This window comes from Neopsephotus bourkii, unplaced genomic scaffold (genome assembly GCF_033783945.1).
Source record: "Neopsephotus bourkii isolate Nb327-2 ecotype Australia unplaced genomic scaffold, CSIRO-AGI_Nbou_v1 NB_1120, whole genome shotgun sequence".
Lineage (NCBI taxonomy): Eukaryota > Metazoa > Chordata > Aves > Psittaciformes > Psittacidae > Neopsephotus > Neopsephotus bourkii.
This window is the reverse complement of record NW_026901606.1, coordinates 2,184,691-2,210,596: the sequence shown is the minus strand read 5'-3', so window position 1 is coordinate 2,210,596 and position 25,906 is coordinate 2,184,691. Positions and strand designations below refer to the sequence as shown.

Below are 25,906 nucleotides of genomic sequence, written 5' to 3'. Positions count from 1 at the left end.
ATGCTTTATTTTCCCAATTATGTTAATGTTGCTATGACAAATGCACCAAAACAATGCATTAAAATTATTTGCCTCTTGCAATTCATATATGATGCCATACCAGAAGACTAAAACAGGTAATTCAACAGCACCAGGGGAAAGGAATAAAATTAATGTGTAATTTTTCTACTTTCAACTCTTCATAAATAAAGAGCATGAGAAATAATTAGTAGAAATGGAAGGCTGGATTTTCAAAAGAATCGAAATTGTGTGGGAAGAAATAGTGAGGTTGATATGCCCTTTCTAAAAAAAAATTGAAATAAATAATTTACCAACCTCTTGTGGTTATTTTGTTAGTTTTGTATTTTCATTAAATTTTATAGGCTGTTTTCATGCCAGTAGGCTATACTTGTTTGTCTCCCAAGAAGCATTATAGGCAACCAATAGCGAAATCAGACTGAATGGAATTTCACCCTGGATAAAATTTTATGTTCCTTTACTTTAGACTGAAATTATAATTTCAGCTCATTTTGGATTGCAGTGCAATTCATCAAATCACTTTCTCATTTCTACCAATTATGCTGGTATTTAAGGATTCCAGCCTTGTAAGATATGCACAAATATAGGAGCAAAACAAACCTAACAAACCTAGGGTTATGCTGGACAGAGCTTGTATCACAGGACTAGCAATAAATTCTCCTTGAAGAAATGTACAATGTTCATGGCTACTTATAAATGTCATGTCTTTGTCTGAATAGTGGAACATTGTAAAATTTATATTTACACCTGGAATGTTGTGCACCCTCCTGAGCTCTCTGCTCTACAACACAGTCAGAAAAATCTAAGATCATCTTTACGGCATGAAGCTACATTATACCATGATTCTCAGCTTTTCTGCTGCAGAATGGAGCTAAACTTCATTTAATTATGTATAATATATGAAAGGCTTCTAATTTTGCCTTAGTTCTGTCATTTTAGATGAAATACTTATGTCATACAGAAAAACTAGAGTTTGTGTTGACTACATCCTATATCCCTTTAACATAGGGAGTCATCAGCAGGAGCAGCTGGACTTCCAAGGTTTTGAAACTACATAAGATAATGTGCTCCTGTACCTGCCATGCACTCTTAATAAGATACTAGCAGTAAAACCATAAATGCCTACAGATTGACACAATATATTACATAAAAATGTTTTAAGAACATGTAATATAGAAACCATTATTTTATATTACTTTTATTTTTAAACACTTTAAAGTATATTCTATTTCTTTGTTGGTCTTGTAGTAAAACCATATTCTTACACGTGCCATCAGCTGATCATATAATCGGGGATCATGCTGACACAACTACGTATATTTTCACCTGTCCCACTCTAGAACTCCCATAGGTGTGCAAAGTAAGGAGTCTTGCAAAACTCAGTCTGGGTTATACCTGCATGAAAAACAACTGTCTTTAAAATCTAGTCATTAGCAACTTAATGTTTAAAAGTATTCTAATAAACTCCTCTGTTCTTCCTTGAGTTCCTAAAACATAATAATTCTTACTTTGCCTTCACAAAAAAGTGACTTGTTTCACCAAGATCTTTCAAATATGCAACAGCACAACCGTTAAGTAAGCAATGTTTAGAACTATGTATCGATATAGTCAGAGTGCAAAATAAATAGGTAGGTAGGTAGATGATAGATAGATAGATAGATGATAGATAAATCATAAATGATAAATGATAGATAAGTGATAGATAAATGCTAGATAAATGATAGATAATAAATGATAGATACATGACAGATAGATAAATGATAGACAGACAGATAGATAGAAGATAGACGATAGATAGACAGATAGACTATAGACGATAGATATAACCTAGTTCAAGACACAGGCAGTGGCTGGAACCATTCCATAAAGGCATCCTTAGGGCACAAGGTAATTCTACCAAACTAAGCCAAACCACTATGTCTTAGTCTTGAGTATTTTGCACAAGACATACTGAAAATCCAAGTAGCTTCAGCCACGATCAATTGAGTTCATTGCTTTCAATTCATTCATAATTTCTAGCATTCTGAAAAGGCAGAAACCTTCTTTTCAAACACCTTCAAAATAAATATCCAGTTTATACGCAAAGTGTGTCTTTTCCTTTTCTTTTTTTTATCATCTTTGTAAGTGTTACTGATAGTTGTTAACTTTTAGCTGTTTTCGTTCTTCGTAGGAAAAGTACCTCTCCTGCAAACTCTTACACTAAAAACAATGAGCACCATAAGAACTTACAGCCACTGTTTCTTTAGGAAACAGTAAACTCAGAAATACCAAACAAAATGTAAATTCTTCCTGGAATTTCACGTTAGGATAATTACTTTATATTTTCCTATCTGTTCACAATGAACATATAATTCTAATAAGAAATATTAATAAACATAATGAACAACTGAAAGATGAAATAAGAAAGTCAAAGCTATTTTCATTAGGTCTACAATGTCAAAGATAAACCACTAGTTTAATTATGGAAGAAAAGAAAAAGTACACCATCATAGTTTAAAAATACTTAAGGAGTTAGGTAGTGGGTAAACAGATTAGAATGTAAGATGAAGACCCACATGATGAGTAACCCAACAGTGGAGACCAAGTAGACGTAATCATGATTATGAAGCAATAATTTACAGAGGGCTGAAGATAAAGAGAGAAGAAAATCAACAATTAGTCCAAAATATAAACATCAAATAAAACATAAGGAAAGCAGAAGTTCCTTAAGAAGTAGCAAGCATGTTGGCAGGGAGGCAGCCTGACTACAAAGGATCTGAGAAGAAAGTGGCAGGCAGCATTGATATACCATAAAACAAGTGAATTATTTGCCTCAGAGTTCCTTACAAAAGCCACAAAACAGTAATCAGCAATTTTATTTTTAAATGGGAACATGAAAAACAGTGAGCAATTCTATGAAGTGTTTGTGTGATATATTGCATACAGCCAGGGAAATGGAGTAATAAAATGTATTTCCACCAATTAATTGTGTCCTCAAATGGAGAAAGGGCCACTGGGGGAAGTTCAAAACTGCTACCTGCAGCCAGGAACAGAATGTAAGATACTGCCTGTATTCTCAGAGATACAGATGTGTTTGAAACAGGTGAAAAATACTGGATTAAAATTACAGTAAAAATATACCTCTTTCATCTGCTCACATCCATCAACATTCATGGTATGATACATGACAAAGCTGACTTTCAACATCCCAAGAGAAGATGAGGAAAAAGAAAACCCCAAAGACATCAATCAGGCTGCTCTCTTTATATGGGTTTACATTTTGGAGTTCTGTTTATCTAGTTCCAAGGAGCTACTGCTGCATTTTTATCCTGCAGCACTCCAAGGTCTCCTGCACATTTCTTTGGGTTTGTACAAAGAAGCTAGGCCAGCATCATCTGTGTGGCTCACTTCACTCTCTGGACAGAAAAGTCAGAGAAGTAAAAGCACGCAATTGTGTCTAATACCACATGACACTTATGTGAGCTCAGAAAGCATGATGTAGAAGAGGAAGACAAAAGCCAGGAACATGCAGCATATTCTAAAAGAAAATATGGTTTTTTTAGTTAAAGATAATAACAGCTCCTGAAGAACTGTACTGTGAGCTCAGCAAACTACTTAGTCTTTCGAAAGCATAACATTCATCTAGTAACTTTTAAAGTTCAACCCTTCAAGATGTTTACAGACTCACAGCAAATCAGATTATGTTATCACACCATACATATGTCAGCACATAAGAGAGGAAAAAAAAGCCCTCCAAACCTCTCTCCAGCACTGGACAGCAATGCATGCTGAAGAAACAGGCAGTCAGTGTTTTATGGGTTTCTGAGTTAAAGGTTGTCCATCAGTATATTAATTAGCCACCTCTGGACTCATCTTTTACAAATTTATCCAATCCCTTATTGAATTTCAGTCAAGAATAAAGATGAAGAGGTTAGTGATTTAATCTGTAGACCATGAATGTGGAATTATATAAAAACGAAAGGAAAATAACTATTCCCATTTCTATGATTCACAGTGACATTTAAATGGAAACTGCTTAATTCACAAGTCAAGGCAGTATTTCCACTTTTATACATCAAAAACATTTGCATAAAAATAAGATAATTTATTCTTCTTAGACCTGTCTCAAGAATAACACTGTAGTAATATTTTTCAAGTGTAAAAAAGTACAACTCCATAAATATTCCTAAATGTAACACAATTAAGATAAATGCAAAATTAATGACTCGAATTACTAATTTACTGGCACATTTACAAAGTGTTAAATTACCATCTCACCACAGGATATGGGAAAAGAGTAATAAAAATATGATTTTCCTGATAAAACTCGGTTTCTTCAATATGATGAAAAATTACAATGCAAACCAAATTTTTTTAATTACAGATTTTATTCTAGTCTGTTGAGCACATTAAGCACAACAAACCTCAATGTGCTACCTCCAAGGGGTACAAAACCCAAAAACCCCACTGATGAAACAAAAGGCATAAACTAGCAAATAATGTGTTTACCAGTGTTCTCCCTTAACATGTTCCCTACCTGTGTGACAAAGATTCACCAGTTAAATTTAAATACTGTCCATCCTTACACATAATAATTAACTTCAAAGAATTAACCTCAGATATCCCACAATTTTTTCTGGTATGTGTAAAAGGTTGTCCTGTAATCCTTTTGGGGAGGTCGTAGTGTATAGCCCATACCAGGATAAATCTGGGAAGGGTGATGTACAGATATGAGAAATCTCTAAGTGCATTTTTCTGCAGCATAGCTTGCTTCACCAATTCCAGCTTGTTTTTAAAATAGACATTCAAAGGTACAGAGCAGTTATTTCTTTTGTCTTGCATATAATATTTAGGTTGCATTTTTTTTTATTGCACTAAAATGGCCCTTCAGAAATAAAGGGCACATTTTTTTTTATAATGTAATATTTCTGAAGTGCTTTGTTCCACAACGACTTCTGTAATTTAACCTATGTAATAAAGAACAGATTCATCATTAAAACTTCATTTTATAGTACTAGCTTGGAACTCTTTTTCTTCCATGAAGCACCTTTTTGTTATGATTTACACAAACATTTTGCCCTCCTGGAGTACTTGGTCAGCACTGCCAGAAGTAATCATCCAAGATACGCTGTGCTACCTTAAAGGACAGAGAAATGTGTTTGATCCAAGAATACATAGCTGTATCTATTTATACGGATAGTAAAATAACTTATAAAGTGTTTTCTGTAATTTACTGTTTGTTCCCTTCAGTGTGTCTAATTTTAAAACCTATACCAAAGTTAATGTGGCATAATTACATGGTATTGAAATTAAGATGCTACTTGAAATAAATGACTACACTGTTGTTTTTACTATTTCGACAGTACCAAAGACAATACATCAAATGGCATTTCAGAAGGAAGATGAGTTACACAATACCCTTCCTTCCAAACTTAAATATCACAAAACCAAAAATCACACTTCTGCTCCCCACCCCAACACAGATTTTTAATCTTTGTTTCTCCATTTTGAGATTATAAATCTCAAGCACAGGTGTCATGGTCTGTACCTGCTCTTTCACAAGTGCCCCACAGTACTGCTTTACAGAGCTGGGATCCTCAGCTGCTCTTTCCACAAATCCTAATCCTAGTAACATAAATATTTTAAGATCCTTTTGTCTGTTTACACGGAAAGATTTGCCTGGACATTTTCATGTAACCTCACATTCAAAGCCTGTCTTTGAAAGTAATTTGAAATCCATTAACATCTTTTTAAGCACATTTTAATAAACCTGTAAAATTGATCAACAGCAAGGCTAGTTTTAGTAGGATTCTTTCCACCTCTCCTATCATCCCTAAGGCTGGTTGATCTCCAGTGTCAACGACTGAAGTACCATCAGAATTTGAGCACTGTGAGATTCAGTCTTCATCAGCTTTATGTCATTCCTGAGATACGACCCTTCTGCCTTGCAAAAGCCTCAGACTTAAAAACAGACTGTTGCCATGTGTGAACCAGTTTGCCTTATTCCCTCAGAAAATGAAGTTCAAGTCCCATTGCATTTTTTCTGAAGCACTAGAGATTCAGGTAACTAATTTGAAACATTTTTTATTAAGGTATCTAGTCTGATCTAAAGAATTCAGCTTTCTGCAGCTAGCATCCATAAGAAACTAATTATCTACAAATGATTTGGAGGAAAAGATGCTCACCTGCTAGTATGCGATGCAAGAGCAAAAAAGCTTAGCACAGTAACATACACAGTATCAGACATGAAGTATCTTGTGTACACAAGTGATTAGACAATTGCCCTGAACACCTGCACAGTCACCACAGAACTAAAAAACACCCAAATAGGAAGGTGGCTTAATATGGTTTTAAGCCATCACTGCCACCCCAATAAAAAGAAAGGAAAAAGGTGCAAAGGGCAGCAAAAAACCCCAACAACAAAAACCAGTGTCTCATGCAATGAACAAGGGAGAAAAAAAGCAAGCCTCTTGGGTTTTTGTGTTGGGATTTCTGGGCTGGATAATTCTCTCATAATTCTCAGACTATTTCACCACAGCGACACAAACATTTGCCACAGAGCAATGGAAGGAAAAGAAAAGTAATGGAGAAAGGAAAGAGAAGCCAGGACCTCTGGAAGCTGATCAGACACATCTTTTTGAAGAGCCAGTGACAATTTCCAAGAATATCGAAGCACAAGCTAGGGCAATTCAGACATCTAAAAGTAACACACAAAGCTTGAAACTTTTTCTTGGTATTCATCAAGACTAGTTTTAAACACCTGATGTTCTGGTTTGAGCTTTAAGTCTGATCTTCATTGTAGTTGCCTTTCACACAGCTATTAAAACACACTCCAAAACAAGAATGCTTAATGCTTCAGTTCACTCACTCTCAAAAAAACCCTGCTTTTCCAGTAAACAGCAGCATCTCACCTCACTGCCTATCTGCTTTTGTCTCCCAAAAGTGTTTCACATAGCACTAGGCCAGTCGTGATAATCCTGAACTCCTGATTTACTCAACCAGAAATTATGGCCACCTAAAATTCAGTGCTTTTGCACAAAATTTCTTTACTCGCTCCCTCAAGCTGCATAGAACCATCAGAGAGCCTGTGCATACTACCAGAGTCCACTTGGTTTTCCAGTCCTAAACAAACTGTTCAAGCAGGGGAAGGAGCATGAACAGTTTCCTATATAAATCTATAAATTGTAATTCTATTCAGATATGAAGTTAAAAGCAACTATAGTGTCCAAGGAAAATCAGATGAGGCAGAGTAACTTTTGAACCACTAAACTGCTAAAAATCTAAAAGGAAAGAAACTGTGCTGACCAGTGGTGTTCTAGACCTCATAGCAGCCTTCCAGTATCTGAAGGGGTCATATAGGGATGCTGGGGAGGGACTCTTCATTAGGGACTATAGTGGTAGGACAAGGGGTAATGGGTTAAAACTTAAACAGGGGAAGTTTAGATGGGATATAAGGAGGAAATTCTTTCCTGTTAGGGTGGTGAGGCACTGGAATAGATTGTCCAGGGTGGTTGTTAATGCTCCATCCCTGGCAGTGTTCAAGGCCAGGTTGGACGAGGGCTTGGGTAATATGGTTTAGAGTGAGGTGTCCCTGCCCATGGCAGGGGGGTTGGAACTTGATGATCTTGAGGTCCTTACCAACCCTAACTATTCTATGATTCTATGATTCTACATTTGGAATACGTGATCAGCTCTTAGAAACAATCTAACAAATTAATTAACCTGGAAGTATTTTAGGTTAAGCAGTCATCTTCCTACCTAATTACACTGAAGTCAAACTCAAGAATGGTGAAAGTGAAAAGGATAAATGGGGCATTTGCCCTCTGTTGTCTGTGTATGAGGCTGTTCTCTCACAAGGGTGCTCCAGTGGCAGTTTAGTCTACTGTAACATACCTGGCCTAACACAATAACTGCTAGAAGCTCTATCACAAATAAAGAGCAGAGTGAAGAGTGAATTCTCTGGAAAAAAAAAAAAAAAAAAAACAAAAACAAACTAACAACAAAAAAAAGAACAAACCCACAACAATACAAAACCAAAAAAAAACAACCCCCAAACCTAATGAATTCTTTTTACAGCCCTTTTCATTGAAATGCTTCTGAGCATTTCACAATGAAGAATCACCCATAGATGAGTCTCTCTCCTACTCAAAATATTGATAAATGACCTTTCATTAAATCCCTTCAAGAAAGCTATTAACAGGCTTCTCCTTTCTCCTGCTCCAAGCATTCTCTTGTGCTCCACAGTCTGAACAACAGAGTCTAGTATCATTCATGTAATGAGAAAGAGAGGCAGCAGCTTGAAAACCCACTCTGTAACTAATGCAGGTTATGCCAAACAGAGCATTCTCTTTAAGAGAATACCATTTCTCATTATCTAAGAATTAAATTGAATTCAGAAAACAAGCTAATGTTACACAAACAGCAAACAAGCTATAGTACATCTTCTCAAGAGAATATTTATATTAAATTAAAAGCATCAGTAAGCACTCTAAAAGTGAACTGACTGAACATTTTCAATTTTTTATTGACATAAAAGTACCAGTATTTATAACATCTGAGAATCATCTTTATCATTCCAAAACCAGATTTAGTGATACATATTTATAATATGAAATAAGATTTATAACTGTAAGTTGAACAGGTGACAGTTGTGCAAGTGGAATTAAGTTTTAATTATAATACATTGTTATTTGAAGTGACTTGTTTAAATCATGAACTCAACATCAAGTTGAATGATATGACTGTATTTGTTAAAATAATTAATGGTTATGTAAAACATTAAAATATGCTAATACTCTGAGAAAGCAATAAGAAAGAAGTCCACATGAGGCTAATTTATCCCACTTCATTCTTTCAAACCTACTTTACTGGCTTTTTTTTCCTGCTGTGTGGAAAGCTATTTTATGTTGATGGAAAAGACCGAACGTTATGTTGTTTTGCAACGAAGTCTAATATAAGAATTAGTGTGTGAAGTGGCTGGGGTTTGATTTTTCTCTGTGCCTGTATTTTCAGATAAGTGCACTATCTTTGTATACTTTTAATTTCTTTTCTGAGCACTGAAGATGAAACCATCATAATTGTCTTCAGCAGCAAATCCTTTTGTCTTCTATACAAGTATTTATTTTCCTCACTTTAAGGGTATTTTTTGCTTTTTTTCTAAATTCACTAAATTTCCCAAGACTGGCTGGGCTGTTTGTGGAAGTTTTTTTTTTCACCACATACAAAAAAGCCAGAGTTTAAAATACAGGCCAAAGTTCAAAGCATAGTTCAAGTTGCTTCATTTTTTTTTTAAATACTGATTTCAAGCTGTACCAAGACAAAAAAAAAGCTCCAAATTTAAAGAGCCATAGAAATGTACATTTAGGAAACAGTGGCTCCTAGATATTGCATGGACCATGTAATTTACATAACTCTCTGGAAATCTTGACAAATACATACCGCTGAATCTCCCAAATATGATCAACATGATCTACTGCTCCTTCCTGGAAAACGGTAGCTTGCAAGGTCATATTTTTTCTTTAATACCTAGCAGTCCTCAGAGATCAAAAAAGAGAAAATCCATTGTAAGCAGAGAAAAAAAAAGGGGGGGGGGGGGCTGATTTACAAAGTTCTTTTCATTTAAAGTCACTGCAATGAAAGAATTCCCAAACTTTAAACAAATTATTAAGCAGCAGAAGAATGGTATCATGGAAATTTTGCTGGTTTTGTTTTCTTCCTGTGGAAGTGAAATGTTGAGAAGCTTAGTATGTATGTGAAAAAGCAATTGAATTTTTCAGGTTTTGCCTCTTCCACCCCATCACTACCTGTTTAAAGAATAGCTTTCTCTAGGCTCAGCTAACCTGGATTTTAGGACACTTCAGAGTCAGATGAAGGTTTGATCACTGCTTTTTGTCTCTCTGCTACAATTCAGAGAGGTCTACAGACAAAATTCCTAACTGTCATTAAGCCTATCTAATTCCATTACATAAATGGTTCAGGTATGAGATAAACTGTTTTAGTTCATCCTGTTATTTCTTTTGCTCACCATCATCGTGCCTGAGGACAATCTCAGCACTCATACTGCAACTCTGTGATGGTAATGAAGGTTACGAGAAGCCCACCTGTGCTCCAATAAAAGGAAACTCCACCCCCACCTCCAGAATACATAGCAACATCCATTTACAAAAATACACATTTTTTGTGAAACTCAACTGAAAAACAAAGCAGCATTGTGTGATCTAGCTGATACTAGCAAACCCAGAGTAGGTTTGCTAATGCTTCATTTGTTTGAGATTCTAACTTCTACACAAAAGCAGCCCTTAAATCCAGTGGCAATAAACAAGAAAAATATTTGCTTTGCCTCTAAATACTCTTCAGACTGTGACTATAAGGGTTATGCGTTAGGCTACTGAATACTCCCCTTTGGCCATCAGTGGAATGCTAATCATCTTTTCATTTTCCTCCTGTAGTCTGATTTTGACAAAAAGTAAATACAGCTCTTACTGCTTTCAGAACAGGAATACATCACTTACATAACAAAGGATACCAGGAGAACTCTGAACAAAATTCAAACTATAGCATAAGTAAGTAGCGACAATTACAGTTAAAATACTAAATGTGAATACAAAAATGCTGCTCAAAACCTTGTTTGTTGGCAGTAATTAATACAAATGTAACTATCTCTCCTTTATTCATGTTGTCTTTATTCTGCAGTTGAAAACTATTTTTAACTATTTATAGTGACACTGGGGGTTGATTCACCACAATTTCTTTCTACTCACAAGCATTTATAACTTTTTCCTCCAGTAATTTTATAAACATAAAGGTGGGATGGGGGGTTGCCTCATTTCCATTTGCTGATAAAAAACACCCATCCTATTATATATATATATACATATATATATATATATAAAAGAGAGATCAGAGTAGCACCCAGTGAACAGCTCAGTTTTAAAAAGTGCATGCTGATAGCCATTTGTCTTCCTTCTAATTCTGCAGATGCAAAATAGCTCAATGAGGGAACAGAGTGGATCGCAAAAAATTACTTATTCTACATTTAGAAATAGTGAGCTTGGCGAAGTAATGTTTTGACATTTAAGACCTTTCTACCTTCTATTATATGAATATAAAATATGAATGATTATTTGCTTCTCTTGTCAACAATGCCATTCCCAATCTAGCCTTGACCAAAGTGATAGAAAATCAGAATATAAATACAGTGTAATAAAAACACACAATGGCTATTGAAGACAGTGTACATTTAAAGCAGTCTCCAAAAACTCGGCTCAAAAACCACCTGGAATATTCCTCACAGTCAGCTCATTTTTTCTTTAGTCACTGTGCAAAGCCACTATTTTTCAGCTCCCAAGTAAAAAAAAAAATACAATTTAAATACTAAACCCCATCATGCAAAAATATTCTGTCCCTAGTAAATGACCTTAACTGGTATAATGACATCATCATGACAACCTCAGCTTCCCTAGAGTAACAGGTTTTAAAAATTCTCATGCATGCAGGAATGTATACTAGAGATTACTTTCCAGCAGTTCTTAATTCACAGACAATATATTGAGAAATAAAATGTAAAAAAAATGATGCATATGGCTGCTATTTTAAAATCCCATAGTAGAAGGAATATCAAACATTTTATGCATGATGTCTGCATCAGTGACACCTGGCTGTCAGAAACAATACACAATGGACCTCAGACACTGGCAATGTCTTGTAGTATATTACATTTGATATATGTATATCTTTGATATAAAAATAAGATAATTATACTGCTGGGAAGTTTTCTGAGGTGTAAAGTACATGAAAGATCCAAAGCTCTGCAGTTCTGTGAATGTTTAGACATCAGCAATATGGTTACCCATAACTGGCTCAATAACCTACTTGGGTAACCCTGCAGATTCATACCTCCACTTAAAGAGTTAAATGCTCCTTCAATCTATGTGCAAAATATACATGTATGCAAGGTATTAATTCAAGCCAGTCTTCCTTTAAATTTAACTGAGTAAAAATGTGATGTTATCTAATTTAACAGATATACTACCCTATATTCAGAACTATATCTGCTTTTGTCACAGATATTCAACACAAAAAAAGCAAAAAACAGCTCAATGGTATTAAGAACATAGATCCAAGACTAGTGAAAAGAAAGGCGCATTTTTTGGATTATTGACTGTTTTGTTTTTAATCCTACATCAGGTTCCCATTTTCCATATAACATCACAATAGTTTTTTGTCTCTAGCCCTCATCCATTAAATAAGCCTTCAATAATTTATTCAAGTCCCTTTTACATCACCCATAGTGCCCTTTCACTGCACTGTGTTCTCCACTCCTTTCTTATGACTGGGTTTTCTCTGCTTTCCCTCAGGGAGGATATAGACTCTGGTCCCTGATTCTGGTGATATTTGCAGGGACTTAACCACTGGCAAAAGTGACAACAGGTTTAAACAAACAATGGGGAAAGAAAACAGTCAATAATCTCAACTGAAGAGCATGACAATTACCCACCCCAAGAACAAAAGAAGACCCCAAAAGATGTATATAATCTTCCTTATCAATCATAACATGTGATATAAAGATATCTTTCAAAAATCTGAGTTTTATTTAGTTTGTTTTCTGTGATTAGAATCTTATAATGAGTTCTGTGACATCAAGTGGAAGCAGCAATCCTAAAGTGAATGACTGAAATAACTTCTGGAATGGAAAGGTATTTAACAGTGGGTAAATCAGACAAGTTAAGTGTCTGGTTTCAAACTCCCATTCTAAATGCCACACTCAACCAATCAGAAAACAAACCTACCTTCTGCACCAGTGCACATGATCAAGTGGGAAAAATCTTACAATTAAGTTACACACCAAAAACCAGTTAAATTCCAAATACACTCAAGAAAACAGTAAAGTACATGTGGGTGGTTTGTAAATAAAAGCTACACTCATTGACTACAATAGTCAGTATAAATTCTTTACTATGCTTTCATAAATAAGTCTATTCAGAGCACTGCAAAATACTTCTATAGAGAAAGAAACTCCAGGACCTTGCCCTCTCTACTTTGGATTACTTGCCACGATCTCCATGTTCATCCAACCAAGCTCATTTTGCACTCATTAACATATCACTTAATTTCTAATAAAAATTTATTTATTTATAAGGACAGCAATTTACCAGCATTGCTTGGAAATATGTGGATGCAGTACATGTAGTTTAATAATTTGCTTACTTGTATATATACATATATATGCAAAAAATCAGCAGTAAGTTGTATCTGTTGGTATTATACATAAGCCTCAAAATACACATGCGTAAAGATATGTACCCACACAAATATACATCCACATACTAAAATGTGCTAACCAGATATGTATATGAATAAGCACAAACATTGCAAATGCATACATTACAATTCAACTGTGCATAAACAATATCACCTTAATAATATCTGAAAACAATGGAAAGACTGGTGTAAAAATCATTGGTGGAAAAAAAAATAGCCATTTTTCTTCATTGCAAATGTTCGTTAAATGCAAATGCTGATATTCTACTCCTTGGAAGAATGTTTGTCTGCATGTGGAATTTCATGATAAAAAGCTTTAAAGTCCACGGTTTCCCTAGATAAACCCCACTGGCTTACTGATGCATGAATGCACTGAAATTGAATTACTGTACAACAGCAATTACTTTTCACAGTACAGTTATAATGAGAATCAGCTTCACAATGAACACCAGGCAGCTACAGCAGGAAAAGTTAATAAAAAGAAATCTCTTATTTGCATTTTCCACTGCAGCAAGGGTAGTTGCCCTAATGAAAAATAATCCTTAACACTCAATTTGCCATCTTACAAGTAAATCAACAGTCGTTTTTAAAGGATTCTCTTTACTTGCAAAGAAACACTAATAAAAGTAGAAATTCAACTGCTTAGCTAAAGTTTTAATAATAGCCTTTTGAATATTCCCTAGTAATTTATTTTCCTTTTGCTTTCTTTTTCACTTCCCTCAGTCTTCCTTTGATTTTTTTGCTACTACACTATTAATTCAGAAAAGTAAAAGCACCAAATTAAGTTTTGATTCCTTTTTTTCCCACCATTAATCTTGTTGCAGCAGTCATTTTTTTTTACTGAGCATTATGGCACCATGCTCCATTCCTCTTCAGTTTCAAGTAAGTCAAATCACTAAGCCTTTTAAAGCTTCTAAAAAAAAAAAAAAATCCAAAAATCACAAATAACTTTAAATTTAGACTGATCAAGCACATTCCTATGAGTGAAACCACTGAAAGTCCAAGACAAGCAAGTGAAGCAATACCACAAGTAACAGTGAACTATGTGAGACTCTCAAAGGAATATTTGGGTTTGGCTGTACAATTAAACTCCCTGCTGAACAACTCGGGAAAGATTCCCACTTATGCCACCTTATGGGCAGTGAGGTATTTCCCAATTTGATTATTGTTTCCTTAAATAGATATATCTACGTTTGTCTCAGCTAGAAATAAAGCATTAGTGACATCAGATCAAAACCACTCTTCAGTAGTTTTAACTTAATGTCACAAATATTTCCAAAATGAAACTTGAAGTTGCCTCTGAAAATTGATCAAGTATGGCAGTATTAGGAAGGAAAGAGTTAACCAAAGTATCCTGAACCGACATAAATTTAAGGTAAATAGTGAGCACTGGAGGGGGGGAAAAGTTGCTCGCAAGGGTTTCCATCAGTAAGTAGATGACAAAAGGTTATATAATTGGTTTAGCACTTTCAGTTTTCCATTTATTTTATGTAGCTGACAGCACAAAAATAGGACAGCCTGTGATAGGATAATTGCATAGTGAAGGGTAATTCAAACAGTGGATGAACATGATAAAAATCACACTGAACCAACTAATCACTGTGAAAAGCGATGAGACAGAAAGATAAAAATTCAACCAGAATATAAAGGGGGAGGAGGGAGAAGAGAGTTCAAATGTGATTAGTAGCTTCGAACAAGTTAATGTGTTTGAAAGCAGAAAGCAAAACAAAAAAAACTGAATGTCTTTTCAAGCCATCCTATTTCTAAATTTCCAGGTCTTTCTTCTCGGCCTTTCATGCAGATTAAATATTTTATACACTGCATCTTTCTGAATAATTGCCACAGATTGCTGTATCTGCTAGAACCTGAAGTATGTTGATTAAAATGTTTTATCTAAAAAGTACTTTAAATTAAACCATGGATTTTGATGTCTGCTTGTAGCTAACTCAATGGGTAATGTCAGAACGTTTTCTGAGCACCTGGATTTGAACCCTCACAATGGTCACCCCGTTATCTCTAGAGCTGAGAGACATTTTGCAAGGTACCCTGCATTTAGTACTTACCCCAAAATTTCTGCCAGCATATATAAAATGCTACTTTGAATTCCAGATTTCAGTGCTCTTCATACAAGTTTCCATCAAAAGCTTATGTCAAAATTCTTTTACTTTGGAGTCAAGGTGATAGATTATTACTTTGTTTCAGCGTGGAGCTGAGGTCATAGGTCCATAGGAACTTGAATTTCTATCTCACCTCCCCAGACATAAGGAGAAAATTATCTATGAAACACCAAAGATGGAATCCATGCACAACCTACACTGTACCAAAGGATTTTGTACCTATCAGGACATGAAACGCTAAGCACTAATTACTACCGGAACAGAGAAGGTCATTCACTACATCTCCAGCAACCAAGATGGACCACATTATGTAATAATGGAAAGAAGAATAACTTTATTGGAAGGTACTCTAAACAGACCATGTTTTAAAGGAAGTGATTCTTGTCCAAACCAAGCTTCTAGTTTCCTTTCCAAAGATGGCAACCTTCCAAAGAAGACTCTGTATTTGTCACATTTTCTGGCACTGAAACCCTTCCACTCACTGTCTAACTTCACAGAAGTTAGGCTTATTTTTACTCAGAGCATAGTGGCCTATATTTTTTTCCTTCTTAGACAAAAACACCATCTGCATGAAGAGGCCAAACCAGCTCTGAACACAAACATTAAAAAAACAACACATTTGTTACAAAGTTTTAATCGAGAGACAAACTGCTCTTTCCCAACACCAATTCACACTGATGGAACACAGCTCCTCTGACATCAAATATTAAGCTTGCTGGTGAGTGTTGCTCTGAGAATGTTTTTTTCCACATTGTTCTGATCTCAGGGCAGCATTCTACTCTGCTAAAGAACAAGGAAAACACCACCCTTGCCCCCGAGTCAATATTTTGCAGGCTTCTGAAAGCTGTGGCACTCATAGTGAAGTTTTTCTCTGAAAAACAGACTGTAAAAATAGCATTGCGGGGTTCCATGTTTATTGTCTTTCTCTGCTTCCTTGCCAAGTGTGCTCAGTTTACAAGCTGAAATATGTTTTACTTCACTGCCAGCACAGAAAATTCAACCTCTAAAACGCAGCCAATTCCTTCCTCTCTTTTGCACCATAACAAATAATAAAAGACTGAAGGCAAAATTGTGTCTACAGTTACACAAATGGAGTCCCTGTCTTCAGGTAATTCCTTCATCTCAATAGTTGAGAGACAAAGAACTTCAACTCAACTAAGCAGGCAGATCTGTCTGAAAAAGAGATGGCTGATGGTAAATGGCAACACCATAATGTCCTCTTAGTTCACTGCTACAGGAGATGCAACAGGATAGTCACCTAAATTTCTGGCAAGAACAATGAAAACTATAACAGGAAGAGCTGTTAGTCTTTAGAACGTGTATTACAATGAACTCCTGTTCAATATAATAAAACGTAGAACAAATTTTTTCTTTTTTTCTTTTTTTTTTTTGTAAGTCTAACCTGATAGGACACCAAAGCTACTACAAGGGACCGATCAGAATGGAGAACCAGAAAAAAACCCAAGCAAAAGCTACAGATGTACTTACTTAATGATTAATAATTGCCCTTAGAGTGATGTAGTACATACCAGAATTAGAGGATTTTTTTATTTAGTCCTATTCGAGGTACCTGCAAGTGAGGACTATCTTTCTAGATTTGAACTAAAGGGCAGTTATTGAACTCTCATGATTCCTTGCAATAGTATTCTCATAATAGTGAGCAGTGAAATTAAATCTGCTTTGATATTTTGAAATGTAACATTTTAATGCATAACTATATGTAGTTATGTTTTACTGAACGTAAATGATAGCTTACAAACTCATATGGGAATCCAGTAGTCCAAGCCTAGTTATACTCCTGCATTTTTCTATTGATGGTATAAATACTTTATACTTATTCTCTTGAAAACTGATCCTAAAATATTTCTGAATGCTTTAGCATTTCCAATTCAACACCTTCAATTGCTAGTAGAGCTTTCAGAGCAGAACCTGAATTTTTATAATACTTATTTTTACATCATAGAATGAAATACCACATTGATCTGCTGCTTACCCGAACAGCTTCAGACTTTTTATGAAACATTTCTTCCATATTCTTTGCTAACTTTTTCACAAGCTGAAGACCATCAATTTCTTCTATTGCAACATCCTTCTCATATTCTTTGTATTTCTGGAAAAGAAGAAAAACAAAACAAAGCCAGGGAAAAGTTATTCCAGTGAACTAGATGAAATTTTGACAACTAATTATTAGTTTCATATTACACTTTTGCTGACATTCTTAATTTATTTGATGTTTATTTCTGTGACAGAAGGCAGCTTTGTGCCAAGACACTGTCACAAGATAGAACAACCGGGTTAGAATCAGAATTCCATTAAGAAAATATAATAGAAATATTTATCTTGTGCACTGGAGGAAAACAAGAATTCCCCTTCACAACGTTTAATTTTTCCCTCCCTACAACTGAACAGCAGGAGAGGAAAAAAAAAAAAAGTAACAAAAACTCATATTCCATAAAAAAAAACAACAAAAACATTTAGAAACAGTGATATCCTTGGCAATCCACTGTGCTTTAGCAACACAGTATCCTCTTCAGCTGAACTTTGTGTAGATGTCTATTTCATGAGCTTTGCAAATACTTGCAATATGAATACTTATACTAGACAATCCTAACTTTCCATGCAAAGAAAACCCTAAATAAACCATAAACATGAGTCTTCGTCCAAACACAAGCAGAAAAGTATCCTTTATATGATATGTATGAACATTACCTTATGGTCTCTTTTCACAGCGTGAATAACCCTCTAAGTGCTAAAAATATATTCAAAACATCTTTTATCCTCTTTTTTCTGCATATTAACCTTTTTCCCTCGTGTTTTCCTGTTTAACCAGTGCTATAATGAAGCTTGTAAGAATATGATAAAAAAGGCATTTAATACAGAGAACATTGCTATTTCCCATGTCATTCCACTACTACAATGCTCTAAGAAGTGATGGCTTTCAGACTAGCTGTTGCTTACCACTATCTAAAACACATATGATTGCGATGAACTAATTATTTCCCATTACGAAATCCTTAACCTATTCATAGAATCACAGAATAGCTAGGGTTGGAACGGACCTTAAGATCATCAAGTTCAAACCCCCCTGCCATGGGCAGGGACACCTCACTCTAAACCATGTTACCCAAGGCCCCGTCCAACCTGGCCTTGAACACTGCCAGGGATGGAGCATTCACAACCTCCTTGGGCAACCTATTCCAGTGCCTCACCACCATAACACGAAAGAATTTCCTCCTTATATCCAATCTAAACTTCCCCTGTTTAAGTTTTAACCCATTACCCCTTGTCCTTGTACCCCTTGTCAAGTCACATAATTGTACCTCCATGTTACTGCAAGGAAGATTGAAAGCACGCCTGGCTACTACCAACTTTAGCCCTGTGTTCAAAAAATGTCTTCCAGACCTCTAAAGCAGATTCTAAGGGCATCTCACAGCACAATACCTGAGTCAATAAAATGAGCTGGTATCATTAGAATTTGCCTGTAGAATAATAATCACCTCCAAAACTTATATAACTCCAGAAAGAGAAGGAAGAATTAAGGCCATCAAAGCCAGGGTCTCAGATCACCAGGATGAACACTTAAATGACCAAAACAGTGAATAAGTTAGGACCAGTCATGGCCCGGCTGGTGATAGAGGACTCTACTGAATGCCTGTGCATGTTGTACTCATTCCTTTTGACGAAACTAATTTTCAAGGGAAAGTGACACATTTAACTTGTTTTACACTTCACACTTCCCTGCAAAAAGTTGTGTGAAAGTTTTTATAAGCAAGAAATATTTGGTAAAAAAATCATTTGCTGACAATTTAATTTAGATTATTAATTTAATTAAGATTATTAAAAAACACAAATCGACAGTAAATATTGAGGAGATTGATTTTTTTACATTCTGCAATTTCAGTAGTAATTTCATTTTTCCATACTATCTCACTTTATGAGGCTTCAGTTTGAGACTTTAACAGTAACCTAATCAAGGTAAGATATCCCAAGCAAACCATCTACATTTCAATACCTGGAGGCATAAGCAGGAGTTCTGATTTCAACTCTCCAAGTCCATTTAAGCCATTAGTAAATTCACTACTCTCCACTCTGAAATAATTAATTTAAGATAGTACAGTGATTTGTCTAAAATAGAATATGATTTTTTTCTTAGTTACTGGAGAAAATTTAAGAACATAGTAAACAAGAGAAGTAAATGTTTTTGTAACAAATAATAACTGTGACAAGACGTAGTAAATTAACAGTTAATTGAAAACATCCCCCGTTAATGACATCAAAGTCCTACAGGATTTGAAGCTTTGAAGAATATAAAGCAAATGAAACAGAATACACTGCCATGAACAACTATTGTATTTAGCATGTCAATAGATCAAGTACAAATCTGAACAACTTATTTCAAGCTGCACCTATGATACTCAACATATCAAGTTCTGATATAAAGGGTTTGCCTCAAACCTGACTTTTGAGTTGTCAGAAAGTATTCCAAAACACATTACTTGAAGATACTGTTTTCAGGTCATCAGATTTATCGATTTAAGCTTTGCCATCAAGTGAAGAAGACCAGGTGATTATTCACCACATTTGTTTGAGAACTTAATGGAACAGTTAAAGTGAACAAATTCTCTAGGCACAGAGAATCACACCATACAGTCTACTAGGCTGTCGTAAGAACACATTAAAAAGCTACACTTCTCAGTTTTGAGTAACGCTGGCCTTAAACCATGACACTAGTGCATTGAAAATTAATAATAACTCAAAATGAATTAGAAGATTTATTAACTGATGATTTATAAGTATGCTACTGCATAGTAAATAACTTCATTTTTTCCTAATTTAAATGCCAAAGTTCCAACATAGAAATAAAAAAATAAAATCGGAGGAAAGAGAAGATATTATTTAGGTTCTACTTGAAAAAAAAAACAGACATCTTCCATGGTTCATAGTCAATTGCTGGAAACCTGTAAGAATGTTCACAACAAACTAGGATCATTTACTTGAGCTGCAAGACCTTGGCAACAAAAGGTTTACATAATAAGAGTTTTACATAATAATATACATTTTACATTCAGTATTTCATTCCCATAAAAATACTTCTATTATTTTTTCAGCCATCAGTGGAAGATTCTAAAACAGGAGAAATTATGTGGTTGGAAAAACATGAGCTGTTTTTAGTATCCTTGTGCTCAAGTGATTGTGTCTAGAGGGAAGAGGCACCAGTTTAACCTGTGCAAGTCTATGCACTTCCTCTTAGTACTCAACATGCATAAGACAAGGAATATAGATTCAATGTAGGAAGCGGCTAATTTTATATCAGTGCAAGAAACCTGAATCACAGCAGGTAGTGAAAAAACAAAACCACAATAAAACTATAACAAAAGATGTCATTAATAATGGATTATCTTCCTTTCACTCCAAAGGCTGTCTGACCTGCAGGCTGTCATCATTTTCCTACTACTAGACTTTTACATCTTAAGTGTCTTTTAATTTAAATAAGTTAGCTAAAACAACAAAGAAATAAATTTGAAACAGTTTTAAAATAAAATTATTTATTTTAAGGTGATCTTGAGAAAAAAACAGTGTGACACCACAGCTGCAATTAAGCTAAATGCTGTCAAAGACAGACGGGGAAAAAAAAAAAAAAAACAAACCAACCTAGATTCCAGGCCAGGATATCCTTTATATTCCAGACCTTCAAACTACCTTGGTAGTACTGTTACTCTGGATGGCTCTTCTAAACAGTGCTCTAAATAGTCGTTTCCCTCCACTGTAAAAAGATGGGGGTTTGGGGGCTGGGTTTTTTTTCCCCAATATTCCATAATTTTCTTCCAGTAAAAATACTGAAAAATTCTCCACATGTGTAACATACCCAGTAATACATTTCAACTGTTATTGACTAAAAGAAGAGAAAACAGCCTTAGCTTTGCTGTAAATAATTGACTTGCATAACAAAAGTGTATGGAAGAGTCAGAGATGGACTTCTTTTTTCATAAGTGGATTTCCAATTGTCTAGAAGATGGAGCAGACACAACTTCTGATTTGCTGAGTTATAATAAAAAAAAAAAAAAAAAAGAAAAATACTTGGAATGCTGACTCTTTCTGCTTGCAAAAATCAGCATTCACTAAGAAATTCTCCAGAGAGACAAGAACGTTATCATTTGAGAAAGCACACAAAAAAATACATCATTTCTTCAGTATCTGTTTTGCCAGATCATTTCACATAAGCACCAGAGAAAGACAGACAGTACTTCACTGTCAGAACTTCTACCACTTTTCATGGATTTACGTGTGGGGACTTTTTCTTGTGTAATAAATGATCATCTAGAAATTACATACCAGCAAGCAAACGATACAAACTATACAAAACTGATTTAATGCAAGCCAAGTATTTGGCACTGAAACAGCAACACACACACCCCCCGCATCAAACCAGACACAAACCAAACCAAAACCAAATGAAAGACCACACCATACAGCCTAAGTGACCAAGGTAGGACAAGAAATGCCCTCTTGAAGCAAGACAAGTTCAGAAAGAAAGCATGTGTCAGCTACAATTTGATTTTTTTCTCCTTGTTTCTCCCAAAAGAAACATATTTGTGTTCCCATTTGTATCTACTTCTGTCAGCTCCTATCAAAATCAAGGGAATTGCCTTTATGCTGTATATAAAAACATTTCAAGTTACTTACAGGTGTGTGAAGAAGAATCCTTAGTCTCAGTCTGACAAGCCTGTGAGGGCTTTGCATATGTGCAGACCACTACAACCATTTACAATGGAAAGTCTTCCCACTCCCTGGGATTTTCAGGGCCAGTAAATACCACTACCATCCTAATTAAAGGAAGGTATTTACTCACTCAACAGGAACTTTGTAGTAAGCCTTTAAAAGTCATCTGTCAGTTTGCTTGCATTACTAGGAACTGATATACACCTCTGAGGTATATGTATAGTTATAGCTTGCAGAGTCATACATGTTCTACAAACACTGCTATTTGAAAGCTTTTCTCACATGTTTTACATACATATGTGCATAAAGATTTTTTGTTTCATAATGAAAAAGCAAAATCAGCGTGCAAATGGAAGATCAAGTATATATTCAATTTACCCACTGTTTCCATAAAAAAGTGTTTACTCCACACCATTTGAAAAAAAAAAAACAAAAAAACCCAAACAAATATAAAAACCCCACCCCACACCAAAGCCACTTTCAGATGTTCATGTCTCAACATTGCTAATATAAAAAGAGATTACAGAAACAGGCTCTTTTGGTTTAATCACCAGATTCTATTCAATGAATATCTACTGCCCAGTAGAAAGGCTGTGCAGTGCTCTGCTTGAACCATTTAAACTTGCTTCACGCTCTCTGCTATGTAAGTTCCTACAGTGACTCCCTTTGGTGCAAAAGTGTTGATCTGAAGTGCCACAGAAGTTAATTGGCTTATTAGAACTATTTTAATTCTATGTTTGAGATGCCTTGACAATCAAATGTAATCAATAACCGAGGCTGTAAGGCTGCAAAAAGCTTACAGCTAATACAATTTGCAGCTCTTAATATGGTTTCTTTAGTTACAGAGTCAACAGCTATGTCAGTCTTAAAGAGTTCTGTCTTACTTAATTCTTAACCCCTAAACCCATGGATTTCTTCTCTGATGTTGACATTCATGCCCAAAGACACCTTGGATTTTTAGGTCAAGATCTTCTTGAGTGTAGGGATCAGAAGGTTGAATATACACTATTTTTTTATGCATCAAAAAAAGTGTTTTTTCTTTCACTAATCTATTTCTCATTGCAAGCTAGAATAAATCTCACATTCATTTTTGATACTCTTCTCATTGTGTAATGATTTTTTATTAGTATGTTATTAACACTACTGCACAAAACTTCAATTACATTTAGGCTGGTTTCAAAAACACCTACCTCCTAAAAAGGACTCTTGTGGTTTTCAGTTCTGGTTTAGGGGGTTTTGGGGGGCGGCTGGTTTGTTGCTTGCTGTTTGTTTGGTTTTTGGGGGGGAAGGGGGTTACTGCTATTTTCGTACGTGGTTTGTTGTTACAGGGTTTTTTTAATTGTTATTATAAAACCCAAACCCTATCATTTATGTGGATCAAACTGACCATATAGTCACATCAGGTGCTGCCTTACACTATTAGCAGTTCTGTTGAAAATTAAGGTGCTATGCACAGAGCAAGGTTTCCATTATTAGTGAAATCTGACTGGGCTTTTGAAATCAAAACTAACAACATAAATTGTTTTTGATGTGGAAAACCCAACACAGCAATTTGTAAGACAATATTATTTTAAAATAATACCCATGTTCAAAATAATTGGACTAAACCAGCAAAAGTTCAAATCTTATGTGACTCAAGCTCTTGCAGCGCTTTACCACACTGGCGCACATCCCTTCTCCACATGTGAGATTGTAGAGCAATTTCCAGCAGAAGACTTAAAACTATACAGCACAGCCTCTCAATGCTTCATTAGAAGTTAGTCTCTAATTATATATGAGCTGTTGGAACAAACGTGAACTTGAAGCCAAATAAAAAGTAGTCTCCAGAATTACATGTGCATGAGAGTCGGAATACCACCAAGCAGAAGGATACTCAGATGGCAGTACCATAGCAGAGATATCAACTACAGATGGTGCGTTCCTCTGATAGACTCATCAGCAAATCTCTTCTTAGCAAAATTATCCCATTATCACATTGACCCTATGGTAGTATGGGTGTTTTTTTTAAACTAGAATGCCACCATTATGTTGTTATTCTCTGGACCCCTTACTCTAAAACGCATTCAGTGGGGCAACTTTAAAGAAGTTAAGAAAATAAGAAATAGTAAGAGCTGGTTTTGTTCTGTTGTTGATGGCTGGTGAGCATTTATAAACATTATTTTAGTTCAGAGCTGGTATAGAATTTTTCATCCACAGAGCTCCAAAGACGTTATAAAAGGAGTATATATGACAATCTCCATTCTGTACATGAGGATACTGAGATATACATAAATTCAATGACATGGCCAATGTCACACAACAGTTCAGAACTACAAATAGAGCAAGGTTCTTAGTTACTCTTCCAGTGCCCTACCCAACAGACCACAGATAACTTTTTTAACTTCAGCTTGATCTGCATGGAAAGATGAGTCACAGCAGCATACTTCTCCTCACCTTGACATTAGAGAACTCCTCGATAATTGGGAGTTTATGTTACACCACATTACACACTCCTATTAACCTTTACTGATCCTCTTTCTGTTGATGAAATCCATCAATGACCAGCGTGGTGGCATACATTTTTTTTTGCGCAGAGAAATTTTTACTCTCTTCATCAAATGCCTCCAAGGGGCCCTATATTAGCCTGCCATGTTTGAGTCTTACCACACACTGGTGTATGACCAACTCTTGTTGCCTCAAACTCCCATTTAGTTACTTCATAAAATACATTTGGAAATGCAAAATATTGAGATATTTGTGGCATACTATTTTACTATTATCTACTCAAAGCTGTACCAGGTGTTTTATAGCCATCTATCCTGGGAAATTTGTTATCATCAGCAGACTTGATAAGGACAGTTACTGCTTCCCTTGCAAAATAATTTATACACAATGTAAGTATCTTGCAGTCATTGAGAGGGCACTATATCCGCAGTATAATTAATCTTTACAAATATATTTACTTATCACCTCTTTTTACCTCAGTGCTACGTACAAATGCTACAAAACCAAACCAGTTAAAGCATTAAACTGAACAGTAATGAAAAGCAAACAAACCAAACAACCCAATTCCTGATTTAGCAATATTCCTCTGCCCTGTGTGAGAAATGCCTCTTCTCAAACCTTAGCACAACTAGAAATGTATAGATATACCATGTAAACAGCAATAACAGGAGGAGTCTTGAATACATACCTGGTAAAAGTAGTGAGGTAGTGCAGAAAGATACAGGCTACTCAAAAATACAGAGTATTTCTCATCACAAATAAAATTTAGAAGCAGCAGTCATACTGATGATGCATAAATTGTAATAGTCTCAAATAAAAAGATAAGGAAACACACTCCAGGAGTTTCAAGTGCTTGCTTTCTAAGACTAATTCATTACTTGAAGTAATTAATAAGCTACTGCTAAATAACCATCACCAAAAATGGGTGATCCAAATAACAGTCTAGATAGGTGATCTAATTCTAAGCAGTTGAACAAAGGTCAGGAATACACTCCCATCTTTCCCTGTAACAGAGCTGCTCTGGATCAGGAATAACCCAAGCAATAAAAAACATTGGAGGTTTGCCTTGCTGCTGCGTCCACTGGCATTGGCCAAGGGGACTTTGGGCTCCTTTGCAAAAGAGTGCCAACTCACCATCTTCCCCAACTATAAATTCAATCATACTGAAAATGGTTGAAAAAGCCAATTACTGTCGTGTAAATTCCTTTAGGCAGCTGAAACATCTTCACAGGCGAGCATGGGTGTTTTAAGAACCAGTTAGCCAAGGCTATTAAAAACTGCTTTACAAATACATTTTACAGCAGCTATGTTATTATATGTAACTTTGC

The 25,906-nt window shown here is 35.4% G+C and overlaps 1 protein-coding gene across 2 annotated transcripts in view; it reads right to left on the bottom strand.

The window, feature by feature from the left end:
* The window catches only part of CACNA2D3 (calcium voltage-gated channel auxiliary subunit alpha2delta 3), a 457,261-nt gene that overhangs the window by 336,056 nt on the left and 95,299 nt on the right, over positions 1–25,906 (bottom strand). For both annotated transcript variants that reach the window (XR_009726818.1, XM_061362402.1), the window contains exon 3: positions 17,368–17,484. Coding sequence is in view for 1 of the 2 variants with exons in the window: in XM_061362402.1 (XP_061218386.1) it covers positions 17,368–17,484 (117 nt within the window). In the remaining variant the exon portion in view is untranslated. The remainder of the gene's footprint in view (positions 1–17,367; positions 17,485–25,906) is intronic.